The following is an 18,700-nucleotide window of genomic DNA, read 5'->3' as shown; positions in this document are numbered from 1 at the left end:
TTAAAAACCCATAATTGGGTTTTTATACACTTTTACATTGTGAGTAGCATTTTATTTATAATAATGTTTTTGACAAAATGTTCAGTTTAATGGTTAGTTAATAGCCCACTATCCATTTATGCATAATATGTGTACAAAAAGGCGTAGTTTCATTTTGCATCTTATGTGTACATGTAAAATCTAAATCGTCTTTTATTAACCCCAAAAGCGTTTACTAATTGAACTTAAATTACCCATAAAATAGAATATATTTTTAAAATATTTCATGTATAGTTATGAAAACTAGACAGCTAAGTTACATTTTGAAATTTTTTATAACAAACACGCGTGACCGAATATTTTTCGATTGTCGGTTTCTTACTTTACAGACTTTCTATATCGCTGCTGGAATACAATTTTTGTGTTGATGACGCTATTGTGAGTTTTCCTTACGTTACATCCCTAACATTAATACAATTGTTATCATAATATATACTGTGGAATCATCATTGTTTGTGGGGGACCAATTTTTGTGGTTTTCGTGGGTTACCCTTGCCCACGAAATCTCATCCCCACGAACATATAATAAACATTTGTTTAGTGTTTATTGAATTTATGCCGAACTTTCTACCCACGAATTACGTCTCCACCAACCAGAAAAAAATTGGCTACCCACGCACACTGACCCATACGAATAAAAATAAGTCCACAGTATACATGTGAAAACTGTGTGTTTTAATCCGTTAAAATACAATTTTTGCTTACAGGAATTTTGCGGATACATACCTTTCTTCGTTTGTGAAGGATATCTTTTGTGTTTATTTGCATTCAGATTGGTCTTCCAACTGTATCTGTGTATTGCAGATAAGAACAAAAAGGTATATATTGTCATGTGTTGTTCCAGGCAAATGAAAAATATACTGTGGTTTCATCAATATTCGTTGAATACCAATTTTCGAGGATTTCGTTGTTTAGTTGATCCACGAAATTAAATGTTCATTGAAGTGCAATTTTTATTCACATTTTGTATTGATAGGGTCATTGGCCACGAATTTACGTATCCTTGAAACTGTGATGTTCACTTTATCCACGACATTTGATGCCCTTGAATACTAATGAAACCACAGTATATGCTTTAATGACGTCACTAAATGTTGAGCATGACAAAAATTTCAATGTGTAGCAGACAAGTGTCATACTATAGTCGAATTTTCAGAATAAGAAATATATTAATAGGTTAATTTAAGAAAAAATATTGCTAAAAAAATGAATGCTCTTTCAGTCATCTCGTCTGGTTGCAAAGGCATCGCAGTATGCTCACGTACAAAAACTGCTATTGAGAAGTTATTCAGATCTTGAAAACACAGGAATAAGGTAAATGTGATATATAACGAATTTAAAGTTCATTAAATTTTAATCATAAACATAAACCAAATTATTAATACATACCTGTTTTTCAAATGTTTAGACCATACCTCAGTCAGTCAACAATATGATTATGTAGGTTTTTTTTAACTTGACACTTGCTGTTTACAGGAGTATGCTGACAAGTAAATCAAACCTGCTTCTCAAAGAAACAAAGTTGTGCTGTCTTAACAAGAGTATGCAGCGCTGTACAATGAGGACAGTCACTGTCAATTTTGTTGTTCTACTAAGCTTTTATCAAGTGAGAACATTTTGTCAGTTTTATGATAAGCCTCTATTTCTCTTTTGCTTTCTTACTGATTTTATCTTTTATTTGGAGTTAAAATCGGGGTTCTTTGCACCTTCTATCAGATATGTGAGATATATTTTCCACAGTGCATAAGAAAGTGGCTTTATCTAGGTTTGCCTTATTTCTAAAGTTTCGATATATGTATCAGATATACAATACAACATCATAATTATCCTTGATAATCAAAGACTATTTGGGATATTTTTTGACAGTTGTTCATAGTGTTTGTGGAAATATCCAGGGGACTGTACAACTTGAAAAGATTTGCTGGAGTAGGACTGCAGAAATTGAATATATCATTTGAAACATTTGACGTGTATACGGACACATTTTACTGTAAGAAAATCTTGGAAAGATTCTTTTTAAAAAAAATTCATTATATAGTTATATATTCTAGCTTTAATATTTTTCATGCAAATTTTCTTTTCGAATGCAAAAACAAAATGGTTTTAAAAAGTGTCATTTTAAAAATAAATATTGGGATTGGGTTTTTTTTAATTGGCAACAATTCAGTTATAGTATAAAACGATTCTCATTTCATTTTAATTGGCATTACCTGAATGCATTTAGATTTAATTACAATCACTATTACGTACGTGGAAAGGAGTAATCAATATTTATCTATTCTAGTTTTTGCTAAATACTTACTTTCAGATAGTTTCATCATTGCGCAGGTGCTCTCTGCAATCTACATAATTTCCATGATGATACTGATTTACAAGTCACAAAGAGAACATCTTATCCAGGCATGGAGGGGTAACAAGTCATTCATCCCTAAGAAATGCTTAGATATGGAGAGCGGCGAAATGATAGTAAGTGTACATATCCATCAATTGCAAGAGTGAAATACAGTCACAATATCAAATGTGTACTCACTATTCAAAACAGATATATATATATATATATATATATATATATATATATATATATATATATATATATATATATATATATATATATATATGTATATATATATATATATATATTTTTCACACAGAGACTTTCTCTGTTTGTGAATATGATTAAGTTGGGGAATAGCTTGGTAGGATGCCACTCGGCTTTCTACTGGTTGCTAATGGAAAAGAGAAACAATTCCGTAAAATTAAAACAAGTTCTTTATTCTTTAGACGTCGGATGGAAAGTGCATTAAAACAAAAACATATTTCGAAACACCCTGTAGTAAAACACCGCAATGCGAGAAAGCGAGATCGTTTTTACGCTTATAATCTAAGGATCGATAATTCCGCATAAGTATGAAAATGCATAACGCTTATAAAATGCAAGAAAACTAGAAAACAAAATATAAACTGTTGTCATTAAATAATTAAAGAGGAAATAACTTACAAATATTACTTAGCTGACGAATTTCTACCGATTCTTAAATTCACCTTCTCGCACTGAAGAGTTCACTACAGGTTTACAATAATTACGCGGCGAATTCAAACTTTATAAAAACAGCATTTAACAGCATAGAAATTCAATAATAAAAATCACACATTTAGACGAAATGAAGCAAAATTATGTATCATGGCATAATAAACAATGACGCGAAATATCTTTTTATAGAAATGAAAACTAAAATTCTGGAATGACAAATTCATAGTTCCGCCGAATAATAAGAAATATATAGTTAATCAATGTTCTTAAGTATTTTAAACAAAACAAACTAAAATTTATCAAAATTAGCAACAGAAAAAAATATAATAAAATACTATAATGAAAACCTAAATTACTGAAAATAAATAACATTTCATTCAAGCTTACCTAATGGAAAAGAGAAACAATTCCGTAAAATTAAAACAAGTTCTTTATTCTTTAGACGTCGGATGGAAAGTGAATTAAGTAAATTCACCAACCATCCGGCTTAATTTGGAATTGCTCTCATTGACCAATCAGGATACTTGATTTAAATGCTAGCGGGCTAATTTCACAGAATTTCTTCTACGAGCTGACACTGATTACTAAAGGCCAAAAAGGTGATATAGTCAATTAGATGAATTTCGATGTACGTATGATAACAAAGAGAAGATTAAGTAAAGCCGAAATGAGTAAATAAGTTTTCTGACGTAATGAAAATAGAATAATCTTCGCGAGTCGCTAAAGTGTCGCTCTGATAACACAAAGAATTTATCTTCAAAGGTTTGCCTGAACGAGGAATTTGTCAGTTTATTTAACAAATTAACTTATTGTCCGACAATCTGTCGTAACTAAATAATTTCCAGAAAAGTGTCAAATTGTTTAGATGCCATGGTTATACAATTAAAAAGTAAAACGCTACCAATAAATTTCCTCGATTAAGAAATAAAGTTTAACTTTTAACAGTGAGAAAAAAAACAAAGCATTTAAAATAAGTAAAATTTAAATGATTTTGAAATAAAAATTGTAACTCTAAAATGCTAAAAATAGAAAAATTAACTTGTGCTGAGTTAACACTCAGAAATTATAACCGAAATTGTTATAGATAGTTTTAAATTCTCTGAATTTTAAAACTTTAATGTAACATATATATATATATATATATATATATATATATATATATATATATATATATATATATATATATATATATATATATATATATATATTACACATTCATGTCAGGTTCTTTTTTTTTTTTAGAAAAACCATTTAATATACAAAAGAAGGTTGTTTTTATAACAAAAATTGTTTTTGTTATTTTCCATTATGCTATCGATACGCCAAAACTTTAATCATTTTCTTGGATTTATCATCTGAATTTGCAAGAATGTAAACATTTTCAATGTACAGTATGTCGTTTGCATATAATGTCATACATTTTTTGTGCATTGTGGCATAAATAGAAATAAATCATTAATGTACAAGATATATTTGAAAAAGATTTATACGTATACTATACTGTTTGCATATTGTGATTTTGAAAAGAATGAAAAATTCTACTTGAAGGTATGTTGAGTTTTATTTTGTGATTGCTTTGCATTGTAGACCAAGTCTCTGATGTTCGCTGGAACCCAGGTCTCTCATTTATTAGAAAGTAAGTCCTTGATTAAGATTAATACTCAACAAATCTATACTTTAAAACCTAAATCTTTACCCGAAGTTATATTTCTTCAATATATCTTGCTTTGCTACGTAATTCCTGTATTGTCTGGCTTTGAATGTTATATGTTTGATTGGAGTGTTGTTAATGGAAATGTTTTGGGCCAAGATCAAATACTATTTATCTGCATAATTCTTAAAGCTGATTGGCCCGATTTTTTTAAAATTACAGCATCAAATAATTTTCAACACAAACCAATTACAACCAGGCATGGTCACGATTACTCAAAAAAGTAATCGATTAATAATCGATTACTTAGGGGAATTTTGTGTAATCGATTATTAATCAATTACACTCATTTTTGTCCAGTAATCGATTGTAATCGATTACTTTATAAAATGTAATCGATTATTAATCGAATACTTTAGAAAAAATTACATTAAAATGTTCATGGTACCTGTTCTGAACATATCATATAAAAACTATTCAAGTTAATTTGGTTTTAGAGTTAAAGGGGTAATATTTTCATTATGAATGATATGAAAATTTGAGACTTCATATTTCAATCTTCATAAAATAACATTTTATAATTTATACTTCTTATTTAAATGTCAAATTATAAGCAATTATATAAAGCTCTGTCATGTAAACAAGTTTTTTTTTTCTTGGGGGTTAACGAGTTTAGATGAATTCTTGACCTTACACCTTTAGCCATCATAATTATTCGGTTGTAATTGGTAATACGAGAATTGAATTTGATTGAAATTTTATAATTTTTAAAAATATCAACGGAAATATGCAAAGAACTTTTAGGCAGCCTTGCTTCATGATTTGAATGAATTGTGTTTGGAGCTTGTAATTGTTTTGATTTTTAAAATAGATCCTTAATGGGGCTATTTTAATTGTTATCTAAACATGATTAGGGTGGTCACACCTCATTAACTGCTTTGTGGATTTCTTACCTGACAAACACAAACACACTTAGTGTCACTTACACACCCTTTTGTATCTCTCTGGCAAAATAGACACAAAATATAAAACTCTCTCTCTCTCTCTCTCTCTTTGATAAATGTCAGTAGCTGAGTGGTTTTTCAGAGCCACACTATGCAAAGAAGTGTGAAACACAGAGTAAACTGATTATCTGATTCTGTACTCAATGACATGTCAACCAATATTTATATTTTAAGTGAAAGTGGAAAATCATAAAAATGAATATAAACAATTTTATTCAATGAATTGTATTATAAACACTTGAAGAGTATTTTTTCATACAATAAGTGCTTCACAATATGTTTATGTAAAGAGTAATCGAAAGTAATCGAAAAAGTAATTATAAATACACTGACCTTTTTAGCTGTAATCGATTAAATTACGATTACAAGTAATCGAAAATATCTTCGATTACAGATTACTGTCAATTACTTGAAAAAGAGTAATCATTACAATCGATTACGATTATTCGATTACGATTACCCCATGCCTGATTACAACGTATCTTAAAAAGTTTTGAGCTTTAATCCATTTCCACCCGCGGAATCGGTTTTCTTTCAAAGATAAAAATATTTGAAGTGAATGAAATAATAATTAATGGAAAAACAAAATAACAAAGGCAAGTGCATCATGGGCATGTTTGGAAAAGAGAGCTTATGTTTTCGTACCCCGATTAATTGGGTTTTTTCAACCCGCATATTATGCATCATTTGTAAACATAACACACTTCGGACAAAATAGAGAGAAAAAAATGTATAAGGTTTATTTCTGATTTGCCAAAAGAATTATTCTTTATTTAAAGCGAACGTGGAAGTCGTAATATAATCATATCCGCCTCCATTTCGGGGCAAACTTAATAAGAGACGAGATAACTAAGTGCCATTTTATGTAAAGTTTGTTTTGCAAACGAATATTGTTTATCATTTTCCAATTGAAATATGCCTCAAATAAGCGGAAAACTTTCTCAATCCCTTTTATTATGCAAATACTAATCAAAGCTATCGTTTAAAAGCTTTTCATACAATTTTATTTAAAATTGGACTAAGCGGTTTTAATAAAAACAGAATTAAAACAAACCATTCTGACAAATTGTGCTTTTTAACAATTATTTAATACTATCTTTTGGACAATGAGAAGAGAGGATAAGAACAAGCGTTAATGTACTGACATTAAGTACCGAGAACTTTTGGGAAAAAAACCCATCTGGATTAATTGATATTGTTGATGGCGTTTGCTCGGTTTTCATTTACATGTAGTTTACCAATTTCTGAGAACTTTTAATTTGTGCGATACATATGTTACCTTCACCCGAAATATCTTCTGAAAACTCCTTAAAAATGTTTCTTGTTGTTTTAGGCTATTTGATATCCATTCTGGTGATATTTTTGATATCAATACTCTTGGCATTCTTTCTTGTTCTTCCATTGCTGAAGAAAGTTCCCGAATTATTTCTTCGTCCAGTAAAATTCTTATTGTAAGTATTTGAAATGATATACAACTTACATAAACTAATATATATATATATATATATATATATATATATATATATATATATATATATATATATATATATATATATATATATATATATATATATATATATATGTGTGTGTGTCTTTCAGACCTTCTATGGTTGTGACATACATCTTCGTTTATCTATTAAAAAAAATATCGGAGAGACTCTTTCTTCAGAAGCATTGGGTTACGTCGAAAAAAAGAAACGGAGTTGAAAGAATGTTGGCTTTGAATAATAGGTATTTCTATCATTGTTATGGTTAATGATGTTTTAATATAAATATCTTTTTTCAATTGAATAATGTAAAACAACTTATCAATCATGTTTGATTAACTGTCAACATACATTAAACCTTAGTTTGTCATTTGAAATTTTATTATGATATTATCAGGATATAAAACATATATTGAAAATTTGAGAAAATTGATTTCAATGAGAAAATATGTGAACCATTAATTATGGTTTTTTTTTCTTCAGGAAAGTGTACCACAATTTTTCCTTCTTTTTGTTTTTCTTCTACATTTTGATTGGTCTTTTCAAATGCATCAAACGCGTTTTATACTCCCTGGTGATTGGACTAATCTTTGTTCCCAGACTCGATAGAAGTGTTCTCGTGTCAGGATTTGAGCACTATGATAATGGTAATATGTTCTTTCAGATAGTTAAACATCCACGTAGCATCATTTCAGACGTATGTCAGTATCCCTAAACATACACATAATGATTTTGAAATACATTTCATTTTAATTCAAAATTTGTTTTACAGCATATATGATATACGTTGGTCTGTTACACGTGGAACTGGCCCACTGTCATCCTGTGCTGAGGGTGTTTTGTGAGGAGTTATTGAAAAGTTCAAACACCCGTAAAGAACAAACAGACGTGCGTCTCCATTCAGCACAGTCCATTGGCACATCTTCAGTGGTGGCTAATTATCGGTCAACCAGGAGTATCAGTGCCAAAGCTTACACTGCACATGTCATCAATAGGTGGATGAAAACAATTACGTTATACAACAACCCGTCACTGTGTAAGACATCAACAACAAACACAAAGTTCGAACAACCCGAATAAGAATCCCTTCTAAAGTGTGACGTACTATGTGAACAATGGTCGTTGATAGAAGGACCGAGGACAAATGTTGTTGACAAAACTTAACATGTCCATATTTCGGAGGGCCGAGGGCAAATGTTGCTAACAGAACTTAACATGTCCCTATGTCTTCATTTTGTGACTTTTTGTTTTTTTTACATGTATATATACCAATACGAAAGGATAAACGAATATTTTGCATTTCATCCAATGTTTTACAGATAAAGCGTTTTGAGAGTTTTGTAATTAATATGTAATAATTTCAACTTGATATAATTTTTGCAACCAACTTTCTTCTATATTACAAAGATAACACTTCTTTTTATATATGATAATTGAAAAAAGCTTTGCACGGCTATTTTTGTTCTATTTTGTAAGTTAATTTTAATTGTATGTTTCCAAAGAGCCCTATTCATAGCTATTCACATAGATAATTTTTGAAGATGAAAGCCTCTCTTTAATACCAATTATATTTTTTAACCAATATAAATAAAACTCTCACATATTTAGTACCACTATTAACCCAATTTGGTAAGCAAATCGTTTTTTCTTTATTACACGTCCATTAAATAATTTCACAATCATGATTTTATAGTCATTAAAAACAAAACATGTATTGCTTCTTTTGGTAGTATTTGAAATTAAGGTCTTTGGTGTTTGTAATACGTGTTTTTGGATTTAATTAATGAATAAGAGATTTATGTACTAAAGAGTTGATTTAAATTATTGTATGACTGAATATGCTTTTAAACACAGGATGTTTTCAGAGCTTTTACTTTAGTTTAAAATTCAGCGATACGAATTCCTCCATCTGATACATGTCTAATTAGATTTTTACGTTCAATTCTTTCTTTTTTATTATCAAGGAAATGGGTAAAAAAAATATTTTTTTCAGTAGCATTGTTGCAACGTATTAAAGCTTAGAAATAATTTTGAAAAAATAACTATCTCGATCAGAATCTCCTATTTTCCAAACTCTCATAGCTTTATTAGCAAGTTTTAAGGTCACTATGGTGCCAATTGCAATTGGTATTCGTCCGTCGTCGTGTGTCGTGCGGTGTGCGTTAACTAAATTTCACGTTAAACTTCTTCTTAAAAACTACAAAGCCAACGCTTACTATTTTCGGTAAGAAGCATCTCTATGTTAAGTGGATTCTAAATTCAGAAATTCTAAGCTCTACCCGGAGCGCCACATACGGGATCAAATATGCAAACAAAAAAGCCAAATTCGCAAAATTATTCTCTCTTACCACACATCTAAGGAAATCACTGAGTTAATGAGTATGAGTTCCATGAAACCCCTTAATACAAAAACAGAATTTCATGGCTCCTAGCTCTAGGGTGGGGCTTACATAACAATATAGTAAAAATGTAAATCTTAGGAAATCTTCACCCTAACTCCCACACGTGTGGGAAAAATTGAATGCATGATTATGATGTCCACGAACTCCCCTACCTAAATTGCGAAATTCATGGCCCCTGGTTCAGGGGTTCAGGCTGTACAGGCCTAGGGGTGCGGGGTGGGGGTGGAGCAATATGGCCATATAGTGTTAATGCATATAATGTTTAATCAGAGTACGAAGTACTGATGGGAGTTGATTATTTGGTTTAAAATCTACGATATGTAATTTTGAATGGCAAATAGTTTCTTAGCTGTTTTAGAATACGCACATTTTTTTCTAATACCGGTATGAATTTTTGGGGGTTTCCGGCAAGAATTCTGATAAAATCCCATAGAAATTTATTGATAGAATTAATTTCAACAAACTATGTATCGGTATTCGAAATAATTCTTGATATTTAAAAAACCGAGCAATATTGAACTCTGAAAGTCTCTCTGCATGTCAGAGATTTACGAAGACAGCCGAGCGTCTGGTTGAAGAAGACTATAATAAACTATGGCGTAGGAATCATTTCTACGCCAGAGTCGTATTCCAAAAGCATAGGACTACAAAGTTATCTGAATTGTTCTTACCGTTTAAAATCTGACTATATTGCTTAGGTTCAAACACTGTTTACCGGTTTGGCAGAGTAATTGCATACGAGAGTTGATTTAAATCAACTCCTAACCTAAAATTCTTCTTCTCTACTCTCACACATGAGTAAGAAAACCTAACCAGGAAGTCCTCTACCAAAATTGTAAATTTCATGTCCCCTGGAGCATGGGTTTTGACTCTAGGACGGGGCGAAATGGATGTATAGTGTTAATGCATATATTATGTTTAAAAATCAAATTATCTTCTCTACTCCCACACATCTATAAAGGAAACTAAACTCATCATTTTGTAGATGATCAGGACGCCAATCTCAAAGTAATAAATTTCATGTTCCCCGAGGTAGGGGTTCTGACTCTAGGCGGGGCCATAATAGCCCATATAGTGTTAATGCATTTAATGTTTAAAAATCATCTTTTTTACTTCTGCTGATACTGAATAAAAATTGACTATATTTAAAAAAAAAAACCCTTCTATCAAAATTTCAAACTTTAGGGATTTGACTCTAGGTATGACCAAAACACTCATATCGGGTGGATGTACTTAATACAAGGTGTTGCCAAAATGGTAATTTAGTGTTAATGTATATGCTATTTAAAAACGTCTATTGACACAAAAATAAATTGTCTACATATATTTAGAGAAAAAAAACATTAAGTTGTCATCTTACATAATATTTCATGTCACCTACATATAAAGCAAGAATTATGGCTAGGAGGGGTTATATATTTGTATTCACGTATTTAGAAAAAAAAAGTTTACGTATGGGCTATGGTACCCAGATGACTGTTTAGGCCTATTGGCCTCTTGTTCTCATATTAATTAAGTTCTGTTATATTCTCATTGGATATTTTTAGACTCTCTATCTTGAATTGGTTGAAAAGCTCATCAAGCCGGAAAATACTCAGTAAACGGATTAATATATTTTTTAGTTTCAAAACAAAATGTTACCTTAAACAATTAACCCCGATGAAAATATATAGCCTGTTTTTGGTTATATTAGCTGATAGGAATAAGGGTGGTTTTCAAATAGATCCATGTACAAATCTAATTGCCTCTCCGGCAAGACGTTTTCATTTTAAAAGAGCTCCATAGGGATGCCCTCTAAAACACTCTCTCCACTGACCACAGAAGGAATATAGTAAAATATATATTTTTATTGCGTTCATAGCTCTCTCTCTCTCTCTCTCTCTCTCTCTCTCTCTCTCTCTCTCTCTCTCTCTCTCTCGTGTCACATGGTATTTGCTCGTCGTTTTTTGATAATGTATATTCCAAAGGCAATCAATGCGAGTTCCACTACGCTGAATCCAACGGCCAGATAAACTAAATCATAAAAAGAGTTAATTGATAATGGAATATCATATGCAGTAATTACGCATTAAAGAAAGAATATGGCAAAAGAGCCAATCTAATTACTGTAGATCGGCAAATAATCACAATGGTTTTAATTTCACTATGTTCGCGATTTATCATTTGTCCGCGTTATTATACCCATCGTAAATACTTACATATGTTTTTAAAATGTGTTAATGCCTTTACTTTGATCAACTGTTTTTCTTGATGCGTGAAATTAAAACTACCGCGATGGGTACTTTTTGAGAAATCGTGAAATATTAACACCGTGGAGTTAAAACAACTTACAATAATTGGCAAAAGATCATACTTAGCTCATTGCACTTTAATATGCGTGTTCGATCACCTTCAAACAGTGACATTGAAAACTAGATGTTTTTACTAGACAGCAATACCTGCACCAAGTGTTTACCCCTAAATAACACTCTCTTGTGACAGTTTTGGTCAAAAAGAAGGCTACATGCTATTTCTGGTAGTTTTTAAAAATTATGATTGTCATAAAGGGTGAGATACACATCATCGGCCTTTTATGTACAATCTGTAGTTGAACGGTTTGCATGTGAATTTTAATATTATCAATAATCTTTACATTTCATTTCATAGAAATTAGGGTCTTAATGATTATTACAAACTTGGCGCTATATTTGCTTTTGTGCGTCAGCATCATCGGTTATTGGATTGACAAGGCTCTTAGGCTAGATGGGTTTCACGTGGTGTACATGTTCATATGTGTTTTTGATTGCAGAATAAGATAAATTAACATCCATAAACTTTTCTTTTCTGGTGATCAGCTTAATGACTTCATAGAGTGCTCTAACTGGATGATCATTATGATGTTGACCAATACAGGTAAGCATAATGCATGTAGTAATATAATATTATGAGACATCGATATATATATATATATATATATATATATATATATATATATATATATATATATATATATATATATATATATATATATATATATATATATATAATTTAAAAATAATAAATATCCAGAATAAAATCACAAATTGATCCTATTAATAGGATCAATTTGTGATTTTATTCTGGATATTTATTATTTTTAAATTATTTAAAACTGTGCCGATTTATTTTTTGTTGTATTGGGAAATTATATATATATATATATATATATATATATATATATATATATATATATATATATATATATATATATATATATATATATATATATATCTAGATAAGTGATCTCTCTTCGCTAGCATACTGTATGACCACATTTTAATATTTGAGTATGCTTATCATCGTTACCTTTCCTATCGCATTTGTACAGTTTCTTTAATTTGAATTGCAAAAGTTATTTTTTTTCAGTCATCAGACTTACGCTATTGAGTTGACCCAATACTGACCCTGTGGCATTATGTATTAAATTTGTGGATTACGTAAGTGTAAAGACTTATCATGTTTATAGAGTTATAATAGGGAGATAGGGTATTTTTTCCTATTGTATTATGATGCATCAAATATAATGTGGGCCGTGACCCTATGGGATTGTTCTGACTCCATGAAACAGGAAAATACCAAACATCTTGAAAACTATTGAGATTGCCACCACTAAACCATATATACTCTTGTTCCTAATGTCATAAGGGTGCATCAAATGCTGAAAGTACATGACTCCCAGGAGTTGTCTGTAAACCACCCCTCCCCTCTAGGAAAAGATGATATATTTTGATATTCTTTGAGATGCACATCCCTAAGCCATATTTATTCTTGCTCTTTGTGTCATTGTGCATCAAATGGTATATAGGTTGTGCACCTTTGGACACACCCTGTCTCCCAAGAACTGGAAAAAATAAAGTGTTTTATATTATTAATATGTAGTGTATAACCCATGCGGGTAATCCTAGCTCAATGTTGGCCCTGTTTTGGTTAGGAGACTGTATAATTGCCCCGAGTACATATAAAATTTCTTTTATCTCAAAAACTAAAAAGCTAATTCCAAAATCTTAATGTGCATCTAGAGAATGTACGAATTAAAAGACTCTTAATCTTTAGAACCAGGTTCGATTGGGTGGGGATGTGATTAATTTAATCCTTTGTTATTTAATTTAACTTCAATCTTCCTTATTGATCCTAAGGTAGATATAAAGACTTCTGATCATATCTCAATAGATCATTTGCCAATTATGTAAAGTGCAATGTGATTTTAAAAAAAAAACAACAATTTTTTTACCAGTTTATAAAAACGTTTTGGACCCCAAATTATATTGTGATTTCAAAAGACCATTCGACAATTAAAAAGAGTGTAATTATACATGTATTTTTGTTCTTTAAAGCAACATTAAATGTAAGGTTTTTTTAATTCAAGAAAAAAGTTAATTTATTTACAGTTAAAGGGGGGATAAATGATAATTTCCTGCTACTATTTGACCACCAGGATTTTTAAAACATTAGTGCATTTCTAAAGGAGAACCTCTATCATATCTCAATATATGATGTGTCTGTTAACCAAATAATAAGAAGAGTTCTGGGATCTATGTTTTTTAGAAGTGATAAACGTTAATATTCTGCTTCAATTTGACTCCCCTGGATGAAATTCGAATTTTTAAAATCTTACTGCATGTGTAAGATTTATGATATTGCAAGAGATGACCTAGTTACTCCATAAGTTGCAAGAGCAGTTTTGGGAATCACTTTTTTTTTTTGCAAAAACGTCTTTCTTTGTTGCCAACCGACCCCGTGTTAAAAAATTTCTGAAAACAGTTCATACATCAAAATGACACCTAAAATTATATTCTAGTCGATCATTTGGATACTGCGAAATATGTTGTCGGTTTTGAAAGCAGAATTTTTGTAAAAAGATATTTTTCAGCCACTAAATGACACCCAGGATAAAATTGTAAATTTCCGAAACCTTATTATATTGCACATCTATAGGACACCCAAAGACATATTCCAAGAGATGGTTTTACTACTGTTAAAAATGTAGGAGGAGTTCGAGGAAGCAGTAGTTTTGTTTTAAAAAAAATGTCATTTTTACCAATTATTTCACCCCCAAGACTACCATAGAATTTTTGAAACCATGAAACAATTTTACAAAATAACCTGACATCCCAAATTAGACTCCAAGAGTCCAGTTTGTTGGTTTATGTAAGAGCAGTTTGAGAAAGTAAAACGTGACAGACGGACGGACGGATGGATGGACGGACGGACGGACGGAACAGGTAACAACAATATACCCGAACTTTCTTTAGAAAGTGCGGGTATAATTGCATCTGAATTTATGATCATTGAGATAGCATATATTGTCTGTAAGCCACGGTGTTTGTGATATGCCATTTATTAAGGCAAAACATAGTTAAAAGGTGTCATGAATGAAAATATGATGTTAATGAAAATACCTGAAGATTTTGTGGAGGTTTGTGAAGTCACAGGCTGAGAGGATGTCAGTGGAATAACTATCTCCGTGGTTGTGTCAGATGTCATTAACGACATTTCCCAATTCGTTGAATCTGACATATAATTTTCCAATGGTTAAAAGTGCAACAAATCACAACCTTGTTAGGACTTTGTAAACAGAAAAGTACAAAATGACTTTGGTGCAAATGAGCAGTTATTTTTCTTCAAATAAGTAATAACAAGAAATTAATATCTACTTGTGTGACCTATTGTAAAATTTAAATGAATATAAAGCAACGATTATAACAATATTTCTATATGCCATCTTCAAACGTTTAATCATAAATCTCTATTTCAAGAAGTCTACTGGCACTGTACCAGTTATCGGCTAAAATTAAACGTTTTCTTTTCGTATTTCCTTGTTTCTTGATATTTTGGGATAAAACTTGACATACTTCAAATGATTTCCTTATTTATCCATCTGTTAGCTATAGGTTATATCATTGTTAAGAACTCAAAACATATTTTTTTGTGCTTTTTGGCACGTCCCGAATTTGCCATGTTTTACGATCTACTGTATCAGTTCTCGGCGTTGCGATAACATAGTAGAATCCCTGTACATGTTGATTTGATACTCTGCATAATGTAATTTGATTAATGCCCCTTTTTGAGTCAGACAAAAGGTAGTTAGGGTTATAATACATTAACAAAACTCATAAAATTATTTGTTTGTTATCATACGGTAATACAGCAAATCGTTGACTTTTCAATACACAATATTGTGCAATCAGGCGTTCAACTTCGCTATGAATCTCTCAAAGTTTAAAAAATTCCTTTTGTTTGTACATGTTATATGTATTAATTTTATGTCAAATCAAAGAAAGTATATGGTAACGTATCACAAAGATGTCATTTCGTAGTTTTAACTTATTACGCCACTCCCCCTACTGCTGAAAGTGCAAAGATGTAAATCAGCGGTAAACAATGATCGTTCAAGCTCATGGTTAAATCATATTCAAGAAAGTTTTCAAGCAAACTTACTTTTCTTTATTCGAAACAGACGACTGATTTGAAAAATCTCGGATAGACGCCTGCCATAAACCTAAACTCTCAGTTTAGTCGATAACTGGTCTTAGTCGATAACTGGTCAGTGCTCGTATACGAACTTTTCTTTTCCGATCCAGCTTATTCGTATGCCGGTTTATAATGAATGAACCAATTCAATTTTTACAATCATTTTCAATAAACATTTTCTTCTTGATTTCATGAATATGTTTTTAACAGTGTGAACCTATTATACCAAATCAGCACATCTTCACTTAAATTTAAAGAAATTATAGTATCTTTTGTATCTATCAGTTATGAGTTGAATATGTATCTATTTAAATTCGAATAATATCTCAGTTTGAAAGCTGTGTACCTATAGTGGTATTTCTTTCTGTAGATGCCTCCGGATTTTTGGTTCTTGTCAGTGGTAGTTTCGTTGATATATCTGAGCTCCATGAAGTTTTTGTAAATGCATTTGTTACTGGGGTTTTTTGGACGAGTACTATAAATATAACCACGAAAACAGAATTATATGTAAAAGCGTTGTTTTTTCAAAAGTATTCATATGTCAGTTAAACTAATGTGTACCTTTCCAGGTCATATTAAATCCTTTGGCGTTGAGCGAATTATCCGATACGAACCAAATGGTTATAATGCGACCAGTAACTGTCAAACTAAATGAACTGAAAATACCACACCTATTCATGACTTGATAGCAACATGGTTCTGTCTCTTTTATCTGAAATAATATATAAAACTTTGCTGATAATAAACATGTTTTCGTCAACGTTATACATTAAGTTCACTAACCTTTATAATTCCTTTTATTTGATAATCATATAAAAGATATTGCACATAAAAGTGTCAGTAAAGAAAGTTTTCATTTATTATGGTTAAGTATGTAATTTCATTCAACCATTTTTTTTTAAATCTGGAATGCCGACCTGTAAATAGTCCTTACAGCGTGAAGTGTGCTCGTGTTTTTGGATGTTGAAGTCGGTAAAGCTCAAGGAGACACTGGCTTTCAGATTTCCTGTTTTCAGTGTCCATATGTAGGCAGCATTGTCTGGATAGTTTCCAGGATAACCTGGGGAAGTTATGATACCAGTAGAACCATTTCTTGTGGCATCAATGTTTCCACTGTAGGTATATTGTTGCTTTGCAGACGCTTATAAAGGTATTAAATGACACAGACTCGTTTCAAAATGATTATCGCTCAATACTTCTGTTTTGAAAGTATCAGGCTGTAATTTTGGTTATTTTTACCGAATTCATTCACCATTTACACATTCCAATATTACAATACAAATATTTCGGTATATATACTATACTTACCAATCACTGAAGTCATCCAGTAAAAGTAAACGTAAACGTCCATCTCACGGTGTAAAAATCGTTCTTTATTGAGGTTTTATGTTCTGATAAATTGATTGACATTTAGTTTTGATATTTATCAAATAAAATCCTGTCGTGTAGGTGTAGTTATTTCCACTACAAATAGATGTACAACGTTAAAAACAACACTTTACCTATCCATATGGGGAAACAGGAACTAATACTTTTTATCTGCGATATATATATATATATATATATATATATATTAGTTTTCAACAATGGGCTTCATTTATACGCGTAACTATCAAGCTGACAAAACTCTTAATTTAGTTGACAAAAAGCCATGGAATTTAAAAGAAATTACATGAATGAATTTTAAAACACTTCTGCAAAAAAGAATAGTGCACTTAGTATACAACTTTGCCTACAATTAGGGGTTTTTGTAACGTCTTTTAGATATTTTTGATATTATTAAATATTTAGTTGAAATAAATTTAAAGAAATGCAAATTACAAACAATTTCCTGGTTAAAAGAGTCTTCGAGTTATTTATCTCACAGGACATCAACAACACCCATAGGTTTTGTAAGAAAAGGATATAAAGAGGAAACTCATTAATATGCGATTAAAAGTTAGACAATCAAGTATTTGAACCACTCTAAAACAAGGAAATCCGGTTAAAAATTGTGTTCTACAGATATTGTAGTATACGTTTACATTTGAATATAAATGCTTTTGATTAAATGTCTTACAAAAATTAAAAAATATCAATTACTTGCTGAAAGAAAAGACATTCCAATAATTTTTGTATGCGTGGTCTAGAAGTTAAGCGTATGTAATTTTGCGGTCACTGAATCGATTTCAGCAAGTAGCAAGCTTTTTTTTCTTTTTACTTAAATCATGATAGGAATATAAAGTTTAAATAAAGACATCATATCTGCTGGGTTTTATTCAAATCCTTTTGTTTAATTTTGAATAAGAGCACATCTAATGTAAAAACATCCCTTAAATAAGACCACGGTCTATTTACTTTTGGATGCATTGCATTTTGCTGGATTATCAGCTGGCTTAAAATATGTTCATTTCTCGATGCAGGTTTCCTAAATTTATGAGAAATCAGTGTTTAATTACATATATCATAAAAAATTCAGTACCTAGATTTCGAAAAGTATATAGTGACAGGAATCTGTATATATTACAAAAATGGTACTTTTCTTAAAACAGGGGTACATTTTCAATAATTTTTCTTTGCATATTATTGTCAAACAGATATTTATTTTTGTAGAATGA

At 30.7% G+C, this 18,700-nt stretch overlaps 2 protein-coding genes across 2 annotated transcripts; one reads left to right on the top strand and one right to left on the bottom strand.

Moving 5' to 3' along the window:
* Window positions 1–327: 327 nt before the first annotated feature.
* On the top strand, window positions 328–8,381 carry LOC128187583 (stimulated by retinoic acid gene 6 protein-like; the record flags this gene model as incomplete). The annotated part of the gene is made up of 11 exons (XM_052857999.1): window positions 328–417; window positions 747–857; window positions 1,262–1,353; window positions 1,516–1,645; window positions 1,906–2,029; window positions 2,348–2,505; window positions 4,658–4,706; window positions 7,059–7,176; window positions 7,325–7,456; window positions 7,696–7,859; window positions 7,985–8,381. Coding segments are annotated over 11 exons (1,476 nt in total), but the record flags the coding sequence as incomplete, so codon positions are not given.
* Window positions 8,382–11,535: 3,154 nt separating this feature from the next.
* Window positions 11,536–17,427, bottom strand: LOC128187579 (protein SpAN-like). Its single transcript, XM_052857994.1, has 6 exons — window positions 17,412–17,427; window positions 17,021–17,244; window positions 16,665–16,815; window positions 16,450–16,578; window positions 15,032–15,142; window positions 11,536–11,627 (listed from the first exon to the last, which is right to left on the bottom strand). Exons 1-6 carry the CDS (start codon window positions 17,425–17,427, stop codon window positions 11,536–11,538), a joined length of 723 nt encoding a protein of 240 aa, XP_052713954.1.
* Window positions 17,428–18,700: the final 1,273 nt, after the last annotated feature.

The sequence above is a fragment of the Crassostrea angulata genome, chromosome 6 (assembly GCF_025612915.1).
Source record: "Crassostrea angulata isolate pt1a10 chromosome 6, ASM2561291v2, whole genome shotgun sequence".
NCBI lineage: Eukaryota > Metazoa > Mollusca > Bivalvia > Ostreida > Ostreidae > Magallana > Magallana angulata.
Note: the sequence above shows the minus strand (reverse complement) of the source record. Positions and strands in the feature narration are given on the sequence as shown.